A 13,472-nucleotide genomic window follows, 5' to 3' on the forward strand; every position below is an offset into this window, starting at 1 on the left:
AAAAAATTCATTCAATTTCGTTTTCTGATGTTGTTGAAGAATTTTGAAAAGGTTGTTTTGTTTTTTTGTTAGATTTTGATAATGAAAAAAATTGCAAAATTTTTTTTATCTAATTATGAAATAAAGCAAAAAAGAAATGTATGGTGTACATGATGTACGCATGAGTGTGTGCAAGTTCCGGAATGATCGGAAAAAATATTTTATCATCGTATTAAATGGGAATTTATTAATTAGTGTTGTTTCATGCATAAATTTCAGATGCCAAAAGGAAAAGGAAAAAATGCAACTTCGTCAGCATCTGCAGAGCCGGCAAAAGGTGGTAAAGGAGGTGGAAATGCGATCAAGGTTCAATTAATGATCATGTTTAATTGGGAATTTTTATTTGTTTGCCAATTTTTAAGGTTAGGCATATTTTGTGTGAGAAATTGTCAAAAGCTAATGAAGCAATGGAAAAACTAAAAGCTGGCGAAAAATTTAACATAGTTGCGAGCAGTTATAGTGAAGACAAAGCTCGCCAAGGTGTAAGTGGAAAAGTGGAACTTTTATTTTCAGCGTTTCTTAGTGCATTGTTCTGCAGGGTGATCTTGGTTGGATGGTACGTGGATCCATGGTTGGTCCGTTTCAAGATGCTGCTTTCGGTTTACCAATTAGTACGGTTGATAAGCCAGTGTTTACTGATCCACCTGTTAAGACAAAATTTGGTTATCATATTATTATGGTAGAAGGCAAGAAATAATATTGTTTGTTGTATCTATTTTCATCTTTTCTTTTCATCATCACTCTTGAACTTATGAAATCCACAAAACATGATTGTAATGACAAGTGCGTTTCATAGAATTATGTTGTAATATTTATTGTATGAAAATCTGTTAAATTTATTACAGAGAACAGCATTTTTTGTTGGATATTTTTATTTAGCAGATATAAGTTAATTTTTTTAATGATTTAGTTATTTTGACTAAATTTCGAGAACTTCTTCGTTCAGCAGAAAGGCGCTAGATGACTTTTTTCTTTCATGGGTCCAAATTATTGACAGTGATTTCTGTTTATGAAATTTCAGATTTTTCAGTTAATAAATCTCAAATCATGAAAGGAACAGGTGCATTTAACAAACGTGACGTCTGACGAATAAAATGGAGTATAGAAAATTTTATTAACTTACTTATGCTCAGGTTTACACTAATGACTGCTAACAAAGTATGAAATGTAAGTCATTTATTTTTGTAATTTGTCTTATTGTTTATTGGATCAATTGTTTTAGCTAATGTAAGCAACATTTTTCAAGTAGTCCATATTATTTTATACAGTTAAGTTGAACCTTTTTGTCATTTGGTTTACTGTAATGCAATAAAATGTTTTTGGTTTATTAAATTAATAAGTGAAGTAAGTAAGATGTTTTATTGTTTGAAAAAATAATGCTTTTTTTCTTAAGTGTTTACAGTATTTTTAATTTTTCATCTGTTAAGATATATGCTTCGATTTGCATATACTGTTTAAAAAGATCTATTTCTTAGAAGTAACCATGTAATTGTGCATTCATTCAACAAAATTCATGTAGTAGTATTTGATAAATGAATAGTATTCTCTTCTGATCATCATGATATTATTTGTCAGAGTTTTTAAATAGTTGTTTGTTGTATGTTCTGTGCTTCAGTTTTACCGAAATATTTGAGATCGTGAAATGTTTCTTAATTCAGAGTTGCGCTTTGCATGAAGTAATATTGTGTCTCATTTGAATACAATTCCAAGATTTCTTGCACTATCTATTGTGGTGAACATTTACCAAATTAATAATTGTGTTTTTATTTCTTATTATTCTTGAAAAATGTGATTGCGAAGCGATAAGAAGTTCATAATTCACATTTAAACCCATTTCGAATTGGCTCCATTAGCATACTTGAGCATTTTTGATTTACAGAAAATTGTATTTTTTGCCTTACTTGAAATCTGTTTTGTCAATTGATTTTGTAAGTATACATGTCAGTTTGGGCAAAACCATGATGTTGTTTTGATGTTTGACTGATTATGGTATTTTTTGATCTTGGAAATTTTATTTAAGAAAGTTATTTTGATATTACAAAGAAACTAATATGATTTTTGAAATTTTTTAGGAAATAACATCGCTGGTATTTGTTAGAAGAAAAGATTGTTTGTAGCAATGGAAATTAACACTGTTGAAGGAGGAATTGTATCAGTTGGCACTGAAGAAAACCCATTCACCGAGTCTAGTGAAAAGGTAAAATGAAATTTATTGTATGTTGTAGAAAAATTTTTATTTGAATTTCTAGATTGAAGAGTTATCGCCAGATGGAGAAATCCAGGAAGGTTTGAAAGAAGAATATGTTATTGTTGCTGATGCAATTCCAGCTAAATTCAACAGTAATTATTTCTATTTGACATTCGTTTACTGTTGAATAATAAGTTGCTTTCAGAATGCAATGTAGAAAGTGTTTCTACAAGTATAATGATTGGGGTAAATCATTAATTGTAAACTACAGGATTATATATTTAATGTTATATAAATATCTTGCGTTCGATTTTAGGTGCAGCATATAACTGCGCATTTTGAAGTCAGTGGTAAGGGATTTTCGCATGGTGAATAGCAATTCGCTGATGGAATAGCATGAAATTTTTGTGAATTTAGTGTATGAAAATGCAAATGTGGGAACTGTAGCAGTTGCGCAGAAATCCAAGTTTCAACATATGATCGATAAAAATTCAGATACAAATGCAGTATTGCCAGGTACTTTACAGCAGCAGTGGAATTTTTTCAAGTGCAGATGATATAATAATGTTTGCGAGGTTTTAGCCCATCCTGAACAGTCTAGAATATTTAATGAAAGTACTTCCAGCCGTGTCTCTGAACGAAAACGAAGTAACTGTAGTAATAGGTTTGTAATAAATTTATCATAGCATAGTTGCGTTTAGAAAATCCCCACCCAGATGTGAGTTCAATAAGCTACTTCTTGAAAACTTTTGATATATTTGATAACGATTCAGAAAAGAAGAGTACAGCAAGTAATGTTTGTGAAAGTAATCAAACAACAACGGCGCTAAAGAAAAGGAAAGTAAGCATAAATATACCATCATAAATGAATGATTTATTTAGAAGGAAAAATGGGCAGAATATATTAATCTTAACTTGCATTCTATACTTTTTACTTCAGAGAAGTCATTGTTCTTCTACTGATTATCAGTTCAATGTATTATCTTGTGCGAATAGCAGTTATTTAAACAAAGTAATTTGCGATTTATAATTTTTGCTTTTCTTCTTTTTTATTTTTTTATTTTGTAGGAAGATAGTCATCGTGATACCGATTTTTCAGACTCATTTCAATATCAGTAAGTAGATATGTTTGTATGTAAAATTGAAAAATGAGCATTTTTTAATAATCTAAAGTGAAATTGATTACCAAATGAAGTACATGATTTTCAAACTTTAAGCTGAATGAACGAATTGAACGTATTTAATGTTGAAATTTTCGTAATTAATTTTTTGTAAACTACTGTTTTTGAATAATTAATTTTCTTTTAATGCAATTTTGCTGTTTGTTCGTCATATTTCCAGCGAATATGGGGAAATTAAAGCTGCTCCAAGGCTTGTTTATTCCGAGAAGAAGGAATTTAATATTGAACGCGATGGTGGACGATTCAACAATTTTTGTAAAGGTTGCAAATGGTAATATTTTGATTTGTTGTTTATTATTAAAAAAATTATTTTTGATAATGGCCATTTTGAAAATATTATTCGCATTTGTCAGGTCACCGAATGGTATTTATGCAATTACAAGTGCCGAGGATTGCCGGTTGCGTTTGTTTCAACTATCGTCGTATAATTCTGATTTTCATAATGAACACTCCAACGATGATAGTAAAGCGAAATCACCAACATTGTCTTTGTTGAAGCGAATTTCTTGCGGTGATTGTATTTATGATTTTTGTTGGTCACCCGTATGTTCAGCTAGTGGTAGCGTTGAACGTGCAACTTTATTTGCATATACCTGTCGTCACGATCCTATTTTTTTGAAAGATTGCACCGGAGAAACTCGAGCAGCATTCAAAGCAATAAATGATAAGGTATTAAATTTATTGAAATATGTTCATGCAATAGTGTAAAATTTTTTGTGTAATAATTGTTTGGTTTTTCTCGTTGAATTCAAGGATGAGTTGGCTCCTGCTTTGTCATTGGTATTCACAAACGACGGCCGTAACATGTATGCTGGTTTCAAGAAGTGTATCCGTCAGTTTGATTTAGAGAGACCTGGATGTCAGACTTCTTCAATCGCAACGTGGTGTATGGCTAAGTTTTGTAAAAATGTTTCATTTGGAAATTGAAATTGTAAAAGACGTTTAAGCTAAAGAAACCGGTGGACAGCAGGGATTGATTTCATGCTTCACGATGCCTTCGGATGCTAATGGTATTTTCTTTGCCGGCTCATACGATGGAACCGGTGAGAAATTAAATGACACATCACAATTGAGAATTTTTTTTCTCAATTAATGTTGTTGTTTTGCTGTGCATTTTTAGTGGCTTTGTATGACAACCGATTGAAAGAACCGCAAGTTGTTTTCGTAGCAAATCAACGTGGCATTACACATATGATGATGACATCATCGGGATATTATTTATTTACTGGCGGCCGTTGTGTAGAATCAATTTTTTTTCCAATTTCAACTATTTCACCATTTGCTTTTGTTTCAGGATTGTGAAATTTGCTGCTGGGACGTGCGTATCATGCCGAAAAAAATGAAAGTTCTCAAACGACCTGCCGATACTCCACAGCGTATTTATTTCGATATTGATCAGTAAGTATTCAAGATTTGCTGCAAAAGTTGGGAACTTCTTTCTCGATATTTATTTCTGTATTTTAAGCTTTGACAAATTCATCATATCAGGAAGTTCTACTGGCCATGTAATTATTTGGAATTTGGATGAATTTAATGCAAACAACTGTTTTGATCACTGTTCGATTTTGAAGCACACTTTGACTTTTCGTGCATCCTCTTCGCTTATAAACGGTATCAGGTATGGGTGAATTTGGTTCTTTTTTGTCTCGTTTATTTTTTCCCATCATGCAATTCAATCAAACAGTGAATGCATTTGCTTTGATGATAAGAAAAAATTTTCACTTATCAGAAAATTCATTTTCAAGCAATTATTATAATTTATTATTTTTCATTGTAAATTAAACGCTGATAATGTAATTGTAGCCTAAATCCGTTGCATCCATTTTTACTGACGTCTTCGGGATTTCGTATTCCACCGCTCATTGATATGAATACCAATGTACCCGATGAAATTGTTACGAAATATTTCAAATCTGATAATGCGTTGAATATGTGGCGTTTTTCTTGAAGGTTTATTCTTTTTTATAATTTTCTTTTCTATTTTTATTCATTCAATTTGTTTAGCAAGTTTGCGTTTATTCCCGTGGATGTCAGTTTTATTTAGTTGTGTTTTCTTCACGCTGAATTTGAAGATTCGTATAAGTACAAAGGCTTTTTTGCGTGATGTATACATTTCATTTTGCAGTTTTTTTACAAATGTCTATTTATCTAGTTGTTTTACTGATTTTGCTTTGTATTATGCTGAAATTAAAATTCGAAAACAATGGATTGTTGAATGAAACGTTATTTTCGCGTTGGTAACAGATTATTTATTTAGGTAATTATACATTTATTTATTTGCTTATAGCAGTTAAACTGGATCATTTGATCACTTCCTTATTTGAATTAATATCAAATTGGGGTATACTGTAATTCATTTTTTTAACTTGATTATTTAACTACAGTAAGCCATCTGTTTAGGATTTTGATTTTAGGTCGTTTTTGTTGTTGTTAGTTTGTGCGAAGAAAAGGTTTTCGTTTTTTTTACTAAACTTGAAAAACTAACATAATTGCACATTTGCATTCTGGTTCTGCGTTAAGCGTAAACTGAACTATACACATATGTATTTATTTATTCATTTTATAAAGTAAGTTGTAGCTTTTAGGGAAGAATTTGCATTTTCAATGGTTAATAAGTTTTTAGACTATTATGATGAAAAGTTGTAATAGATTTTGGAAATGCACTATAAGTTTTATAGGTGTTTTATCATATATGTTTGCAAGCTGAAATGAAATATTTGTTGTTTGTTTCAGCTGGAATTTTCTGCTGCCTTTATTGTAAATCATAATTGTCTATCGTAATGTTGTTGCATTTATGAGACTGAATGCATTTGATGCAAAATGTGAGTGGAAGAGTTTATGTGTAATATACAAATTTGAACTAAATTTGCTTATTAGAAAGTGAGTTTTATCAAGTGGCTTGTTTTTCTGTATATGCCTTATGTAAATGCACTAAATAATGGTGTAAAATATGTAGAATGCTTGAAATCTAGCAGCCTTTGCGCACCATATTTTTGCTCAGTGCATGGCACTTGAAAGTATTTTTTACGTCTTCTGCAGTGTTCTCTGCAAGAGATAAATATTTTAACATTTTATCCACTAAGATGAGAGAAACAGTTCTTAATTAATTTGAAATGGTTGCTTTTTATAGAATGCGTTGTGGTAAAGTGCGAAGGATATGGTGAAAGAAAAATGTGCTGGTGAAAATGAATTATTCTCAAAAGGCAGTTGGCGGATCAATGAAGAAAAAAATACAGGTAGCCATTTACTTTAACGATTACTGTTATTGTTATTTGTATTCTGTTTTTTTTATTTTAGATTTCGTATGTGATTAGAGATGAAGTGGAACCTCGACATAGGTCTGGGGTTAATTCTATGCAATTTGATTCCTCTCTACAAAGGCTATACACAGCCGGCCGAGATTCAGTTATTCGAATTTGGAACAGTAGACTTGATAGGGTATGCGTTTTTAACATTGTTCCAAGTGTGATGATTTTATTATTATGTTTATTTTCAGAGTTATTATTTAGTCGTTAAGTTTATTTTTAATGTATTATTTTATTGAAAATTTTATTTAAATTTAAATAAATCAGGAAATGTTCTGAATAAAGAGTTTGTGTAGTTTAGGATCCATATATTGGTTCTATGGAACATCATACGGACTGGGTTAATGATGTATTGCTGTGTTGCAACGGAAGGCACTGTAAGTGCTGACGTGAATAGATTGCATGATACGTATAAGAGTGATGTTTATTGATTTATTTATGTTTCAGTAATTTCGGCTTCAAGTGACACGACAGTTAAAGTTTGGAATGCTCACAAAGGGTTTTGTATGTCAACATTACGTACTCACAAAGTGAGTTAGTCGGTTGCAATCGCAGTTAATGAACAGCACTTTTAATACCATTAAATATAAACAATAAATGATAGTTGTTGTATTGCAATGATATGTACTTGTGTATATGTTATGTGTTGGTTATTATTTTAGGATTATGTTAAAGCGTTGGCATATGCGAAAGATAAAGAACAAGTTGCGTCGGCCGGTTTAGATCGTAGTATCTTTCTTTGGGATGTTAATACATTGACTGCATTGACAGCCTCCAATAATACAATTACAAGTGTTTACTGATTTGTAAGTCAATGTTAATATTAAGTGTAAGTGTTTTTTGTTCAGCTTCATCGTTGAATGGCAGCAAGGACAGTATATATTCACTTGCGATGAATCCAAGTGGTACAGTGATTGTTTCTGGTTCAGCGGAAAAAGTTTTAAGAGTTTGGGATCCTCGTACTTGTCAAAAGTCAATGAAACTTCGCGGTCATACAGATGTGGTAAAAGCAATTGTAATTAGTCGTGACGGAACGCACGTAAGTTGAGTTGTGTTTAATCATGCGTATTTGTATTATAATTATAAATATATGTATGTGACTTTCTTCAAATTCAAAATTTATAAAATCGGTTGTTTAGTGTGTATCGGCTGGTTCGGATGCAAGCATTCGCTTATGGCATTTGGGGATGCAACGATCAATTGGAACAATTTGGTGCCATACAGAGGGTGTTTGGTCTTTGCAAGTAAGTACAAGTTTTTCAGTTTGTGCAGTGTATGTCTTCATTATTATTATTATCATTTTATTTCTTTGTATATTTGTATATTTTTCTTTTTTATAGACTGACGATTCATTCAGTACTGTTTATTCTGCAGGGAGGGATAAATGCGTTTTTATGTCCAATTTGAAATGTACCGAAAATTCTGTTTTACTGTTTGAAGAGCAAGCACCAGTTTTGAAAGTAAATTGGAAATGCTAAAATGGCTAAAATTAAAATTCATTAATAAAATGTTATTTGCGTGTTTAGTTGCTGTTAGTCGACCATGGAAATTCTATCTGGTCGTCTACCACTGATTCCAGCGTTCGATTATGGGTAATTAACAAAAAAAGTTTTGTTTTTCTAAATTAATCAACTGTACTGTTTATTTATGTACTTATGTAGAAAATCTCCGCTGAAAGTTTGGACAATGATTACGATGTTGACGGATGCAATGCAGATATGCCACTTGTTAGGAAACCTGAATATGTAATAAAAGGTGAGTTAAATTATATTTTTGTAAAACTCTGAGTTGATATTCTTTTTTCAGGTGCTCCAAGTATTCGTCAATACAGCATATTAAATGATAAACGATTTATTTTGACAAGAGATTCGGAAGACAATATTGCACTGTGGGACGTGCTTCGGGTGGGAAAATTGTTCTGGAAAATGAGTTGGATGTTTTTTGTCCTAAGAATTTGCAAACGTTCAAATATTTCAGGCTAGAAAAGCTAAAGACTTTGGTTGTCAGAATTTTGAGCAAAAATTGAAAGAGCAATTCAAAATGCTCTTCGTACCGAATTGGTTTTCCGTTGATTTGAAAACCGGAGTAACTATATTATTTGGATATTTGTTTGATTTTGAAATTCAGTTTTTTCTTTTAATTGTTATTTCCTGTTGCATTTTTAGATGCTACAAATTACATTAGATGAAGCGGATTGTTTTTCAGCATGGGTGTCGGCAAAAGATGCTAAACTAGGCAACATCAACAATGTTGACGTGAAATGTATTTTTTGAAAATTATGTTTGTAATTATTGAAATTTGTATAATTGATTGATTGCATGCTGCTTTAGTAAATTTTGGTGGTTTACTTTTACAAGCTCTTCTAGAGCACTGGCCACGAGCACAGTCTGTTCAAGATCAACCAGGTACGTCGATTGTTTAGTGAAATGTTATTTATTTAGTTAGCATTATATATTTTTTTCAGAAGAAGGAACAGGATTTGACAAGCGTTTTAGCAATGGTTACTTTGCTGTTCCTGGTCATACACCACTAATATTTTGGTGTGTATAATTTTGTTTTGTATATGGAATAGAAATTTTGAAAAAAACATTGTCCTTTTCTTCACAGTGAGACGTCGGGCAGGGCACTGTTTCGATTAGCTTGTCGTGATGCCGGTGGTGAAAATGAAAGTGCACTGTTGAACGACGTGCTACCCCAATGGGCTGTAGATATTGTAGTGAACAAAGCAATGCCGAAGTATAATAAAATTCCATTTTACTTATTTCCTCATCCATCGTTCAATTTGAAAGTCTACAAACGGTAAAACTGAAAAATACATTTGCATGTGTGGATGTTTTTTTTTTAATATTCACGGTGATTTGATAAATATTGCAGTGATCGACTCAGTGCTTCTGACATGTTGCAAGTGCGTAAAGTTATTGAGCATGTTTATGAAAAAATCTTGTCAACTGCTGTCAGTACTGAAAATAGCATGAATGCTAACAGTGAAAAAAGCCCCGGTGCACAAAGTCAACCTTCTTCAACGCCTGCAGTATTGCCTTCCAATTTGGAAGAGAAAATTGAACTTTACTGTCAAGATCAGGTAAAGCTGTTTTTGCAGCAATATGATGAATTTGTGTTTTAATGAAACACAGTATCCACTTTCAGAGGTTAGATCCCAATATGGATCTTAGAACAATCAAGTATTTCATCTGGAAGCAAGGTGGTGACCTTGTTTTGTATTACAAAGCAGTGAAATGAACTTCATAAATGTTATATTTCTCTAATTTTTTAATTGTTAATGAGCAAAACATTGCGACTGTTCTTTTTACTACTGTACTCATCACTGCTTTTCATTTTTCATTCACAACATGGAATATTAATTTGTTGCTTGCCATCTTCCTTGTATTCATTAGTTCTGAAAATTATATTTCAAATCAACTTAATGAATAAAAACATAAAAAATTTTCACCTACTGCAGTTATAAAACTGAAAACAGTATAAATTCTTGTTATAATCTGTTGAAATATTAAATTGCATTATTATTCTTATGTTCTGACTATTCATTAAGTGGATTGACTGATTTTTCATTTAATAAATTTTAAAATTCATTTTCATGTACTGTAAATGCAGATTTTTGTATTGGTGTTTAAATTTTTGTGTATTTTTTTATTTAGCTTTCAGTTATGTTTGCTAAAACAAAGGCATTTAAGTTGACGACATGTAGTGAAAATTATCTGAAAACGGTATGTAAGAAGTTTGCTGTATAGATATTTTAGATATATTTATTATCTTTATTTTATATTTTTCATTAGTTAGACATTAATAGAGTTCATTAAATGTCGACAAGTGTCGCATTAAATGAAATTTTCCTATTCAATAAAAAAAAGCAGTACATTCAGAAGACAAGTGTACATGTGTACTGTAATTAAAAAGGAAATTGAGTAAAATTTGAAATACAGTATATCCAGAAAAAGCATATTCTGAAAAAATGTAATTTTATTTTCGTGAAACTATCTTAAAAAATACACTGCTCACGGAGTAAAAGTGAAAAAGATTGATGATCATTAGTCACATAAAAAACATTACTAATTTGGACGTGGCACTACAAAGTAAGTAACATTTCACAACATTATGAGCAACACTGTAATAAAATTAATACTTTTTATCACAATAAATTAAAGTTTATAAATTCCATGTAGATTTATTTTAAATGTTTAAATTTATAACAGCAATAGCAAATATCAAATGAATCGGGTAATTGATATTTTAATGTTTACACAACAAGGGTAAGTTTCTTTAGAGCATTTAAATTTTAATATTCATAACCTTTATTCATATTTCAATATATTGTAGCATTCCCTACTGACATAATGGAAAAGAAGATTATATAAATTTCCATAGAGAAAGCATAAATAAGTATTTTTTTAATTTATTCTTTAGATTATTTGAACAACGTTGAACAGTGCAAATCAATACTTTTTTCAGACAATCGCTAACTTTCTTTAAGCTGCATTTTTAGCTTCTTCACTAACTCACCAAGAGATTTTCATCCACAGAATTCGATATAGAGCACTCCATTATACAAATAATGATCGTCACAAAGGTGCCTTATCATCAAGTGGTAGCGTCGTAAAATATTCTCTGAATTAACTATGGCGTCAAAAATTAGTTTAAAGGTAATTTAAAGTAATTCTGTTTTCTACTTGTGTTAGTTATCTTCAAAAACTGTGCACACTTATTTTGTAAACGTTATCTTTTGATTAAAAATTTAATGTAATTATTATATTTGAAAATTCAGTTTTCAATTTATTGTAACTTTCACTATGTGATAAAAGGGCGACTATTTGGTTATTTAGCATTTAACATTATTGCACATATGAACAATGGAGAAAAAAAGAGTTTTAAACCGCCTTCTACAGGGAACAGAAGACGGGCGTAACGAAGCACAACAACAGAATGCAGAGGTATGTGTGATTTTCTGTCAGTCAGGATTCTGTAATTCGAGGTGGGGATACAGCGAAGGGTGAATTTTATTCTTTAGTTTAATTAAAATTGGTAAATGTAAGATGTAAATAAGATTTTTCCCTGTAAAACGGTATTTTTTGTTTTATACATGAGATGGTATTGAGATTAGGGAAGAATGACTTGATTGTTAGAATTTAATTTTAGCTCATTTAAACCACTTTCAATGCTGCGCGCCTGGTGTCTCTCTATTATAAGCACATCATCTTCTATTGTAGATTGCTTTTTCAATAGTTTAACAAGCATTTACTTGAAAATTTCTCAATTCAAAGCATCTTCTTTGACAGAAATTAACTTCACATTATCAACGTTGTTATTCCTTTTTTTCAAAAATGCGGAGGCGTGTTTTGACTAAGTGAATATTTTTGTTATGGCGTTTATTGCCAGATAGTTTATATTTTGACTGAATTGTCAATGTCAAGGTCATTTTTGAATTTTCAAATGACTGTCATCATTGAAAGTTTAATTTGCCACTCTATATGAATTGTTTTTTCAAATCATTATTTTTTCTCTTATTTTACAACAAGCCAGCATTTCATATAAAATGAGCAAGTATTTCATTTTTTGTATTTAAAATATTTTTAGTTTTCGAAATAAACTTGGTAATAAAGATGAAATTATTGTTTCCGCAGTGTGAGTTATATATTCTCTCAAACACCGTGTATTAGTTAAGTAAATAAAGCGCAGTGAAAACTGCGCACTAGTTATATTTATGAGCAGGAAAGAATGAAATAAAAATTTGCATACAGGTTCGTTTGCTTTATTCACATATTAAACATAATTATAGTTTGACGGGGTCCGTGGATGAAAGGGCTGTGATCTGACAACGACCAACATTAAGCGCCAAACAATTCATTTGTTTTCTTTTTTAATTATTGTTTTTTGGAATAATTTCTGAAAAATAATTTTTCAATCATGAACACTGAAAGAACATGGACATCAACAATGAGAAGACGGCGCATTGAGTAGTAAGTGGCAGTTTTTTCACTTTTATGTCGTAATCACTTAACAATGCAATTGAGAATCGATATTTAGCATAATTTCTCATTATATTCTCTATGAAGAATTCTCAACATAAGATGATAGTTGATTACATGAACGTCAAATTTCCATACAATTAAGATTGATTAAATAATACCATACAGGTATTGTTTATCTATTATTAAAATATGGTCGTTTGAAGATCATCTTCACGATACCTAACAGGCACATTTAATTGACTAAACAAGCTACTGCTTGCAAGCAGCTCAGTTAAAATCAGCTTCATTTGAACTACTTGCTTTTCTGAATTAAGAAAATTTTCAGACATACATTGGTGCGTTTTGTCAAAGTCAACTTTTTAGTTATGGTGTTTTCTGCCAGATAGTTTATATTTTAACTAATTTTTCAAAATTAAGGACATTTTTGAATTTTCAAATATTCCTTACTAGTTGAATTGTTGGACAGTGCGTTTCTTCTGTTCATACTGTATCCCGGCATAGGTTAGAATTTATCAATGCGTGATGCACAACTTCTAGTACTTCAACCCAGCATGTGCATTATATTAATTAATCAATTCATTCTGCTTGTGTTTTAAGCAAATGTCATGTTTTGCCATTCTTCTGTTTTAGGCATTCATTTTTTCCTCTTTTCAAAGTGGTTGATCAAAGTCTGATTGAAATGTTCACTAAACAATCAGTTCCTTTAAATAAATGAATGAATTTTGCTGTAATATTGCGAACATATTTATTTACCGTGCCAGGTGCAGCTCCATTT

At 30.9% G+C, this 13,472-nt stretch overlaps 3 protein-coding genes across 3 annotated transcripts; all 3 read left to right on the top strand.

Moving 5' to 3' along the window:
- Positions 1-136: 136 nt before the first annotated feature.
- Tsp_10937 (peptidyl-prolyl cis-trans isomerase NIMA-interacting 4) lies at positions 137-3,683 on the top strand. Its single transcript, XM_003380912.1, has 16 exons — positions 137-208; positions 259-345; positions 402-521; positions 563-718; positions 885-927; positions 2,112-2,126; positions 2,157-2,236; positions 2,289-2,379; positions 2,433-2,473; positions 2,544-2,595; positions 2,645-2,743; positions 2,853-2,891; positions 2,929-3,068; positions 3,168-3,239; positions 3,296-3,342; positions 3,569-3,683. The coding sequence occupies exons 1-16, from the start codon at positions 137-139 to the stop codon at positions 3,681-3,683; spliced, it is 1,269 nt and encodes a 422-aa protein (XP_003380960.1).
- A 43-nt stretch (positions 3,684-3,726) lies between these two features.
- Positions 3,727-10,531, top strand: Tsp_10938 (WD domain, G-beta repeat-containing domain protein). The gene is made up of 29 exons (XM_003380913.1): positions 3,727-4,077; positions 4,256-4,304; positions 4,356-4,451; positions 4,529-4,647; positions 4,703-4,806; positions 4,874-5,026; positions 5,212-5,345; positions 5,987-6,015; positions 6,142-6,165; positions 6,706-6,846; positions 6,905-6,924; positions 7,015-7,130; positions 7,161-7,243; positions 7,376-7,505; positions 7,562-7,752; positions 7,853-7,957; positions 8,054-8,173; positions 8,240-8,305; positions 8,375-8,468; positions 8,520-8,617; positions 8,691-8,798; positions 8,879-8,975; positions 9,044-9,118; positions 9,178-9,257; positions 9,325-9,449; positions 9,588-9,795; positions 9,861-9,926; positions 10,370-10,438; positions 10,508-10,531. Exons 1-29 carry the CDS (start codon positions 3,727-3,729, stop codon positions 10,529-10,531), a joined length of 3,075 nt encoding a protein of 1,024 aa, XP_003380961.1.
- A 1,047-nt stretch (positions 10,532-11,578) lies between these two features.
- Tsp_10939 (conserved hypothetical protein) lies at positions 11,579-13,083 on the top strand. Its single transcript, XM_003380914.1, has 3 exons — positions 11,579-11,700; positions 12,303-12,350; positions 13,023-13,083. The coding sequence occupies exons 1-3, from the start codon at positions 11,579-11,581 to the stop codon at positions 13,081-13,083; spliced, it is 231 nt and encodes a 76-aa protein (XP_003380962.1).
- Positions 13,084-13,472: the final 389 nt, after the last annotated feature.

Source organism: Trichinella spiralis (assembly GCF_000181795.1).
Source record: "Trichinella spiralis strain ISS 195 chromosome Unknown Scfld2, whole genome shotgun sequence".
NCBI classification, from domain to species: Eukaryota; Metazoa; Nematoda; class Enoplea; order Trichinellida; family Trichinellidae; genus Trichinella; species Trichinella spiralis.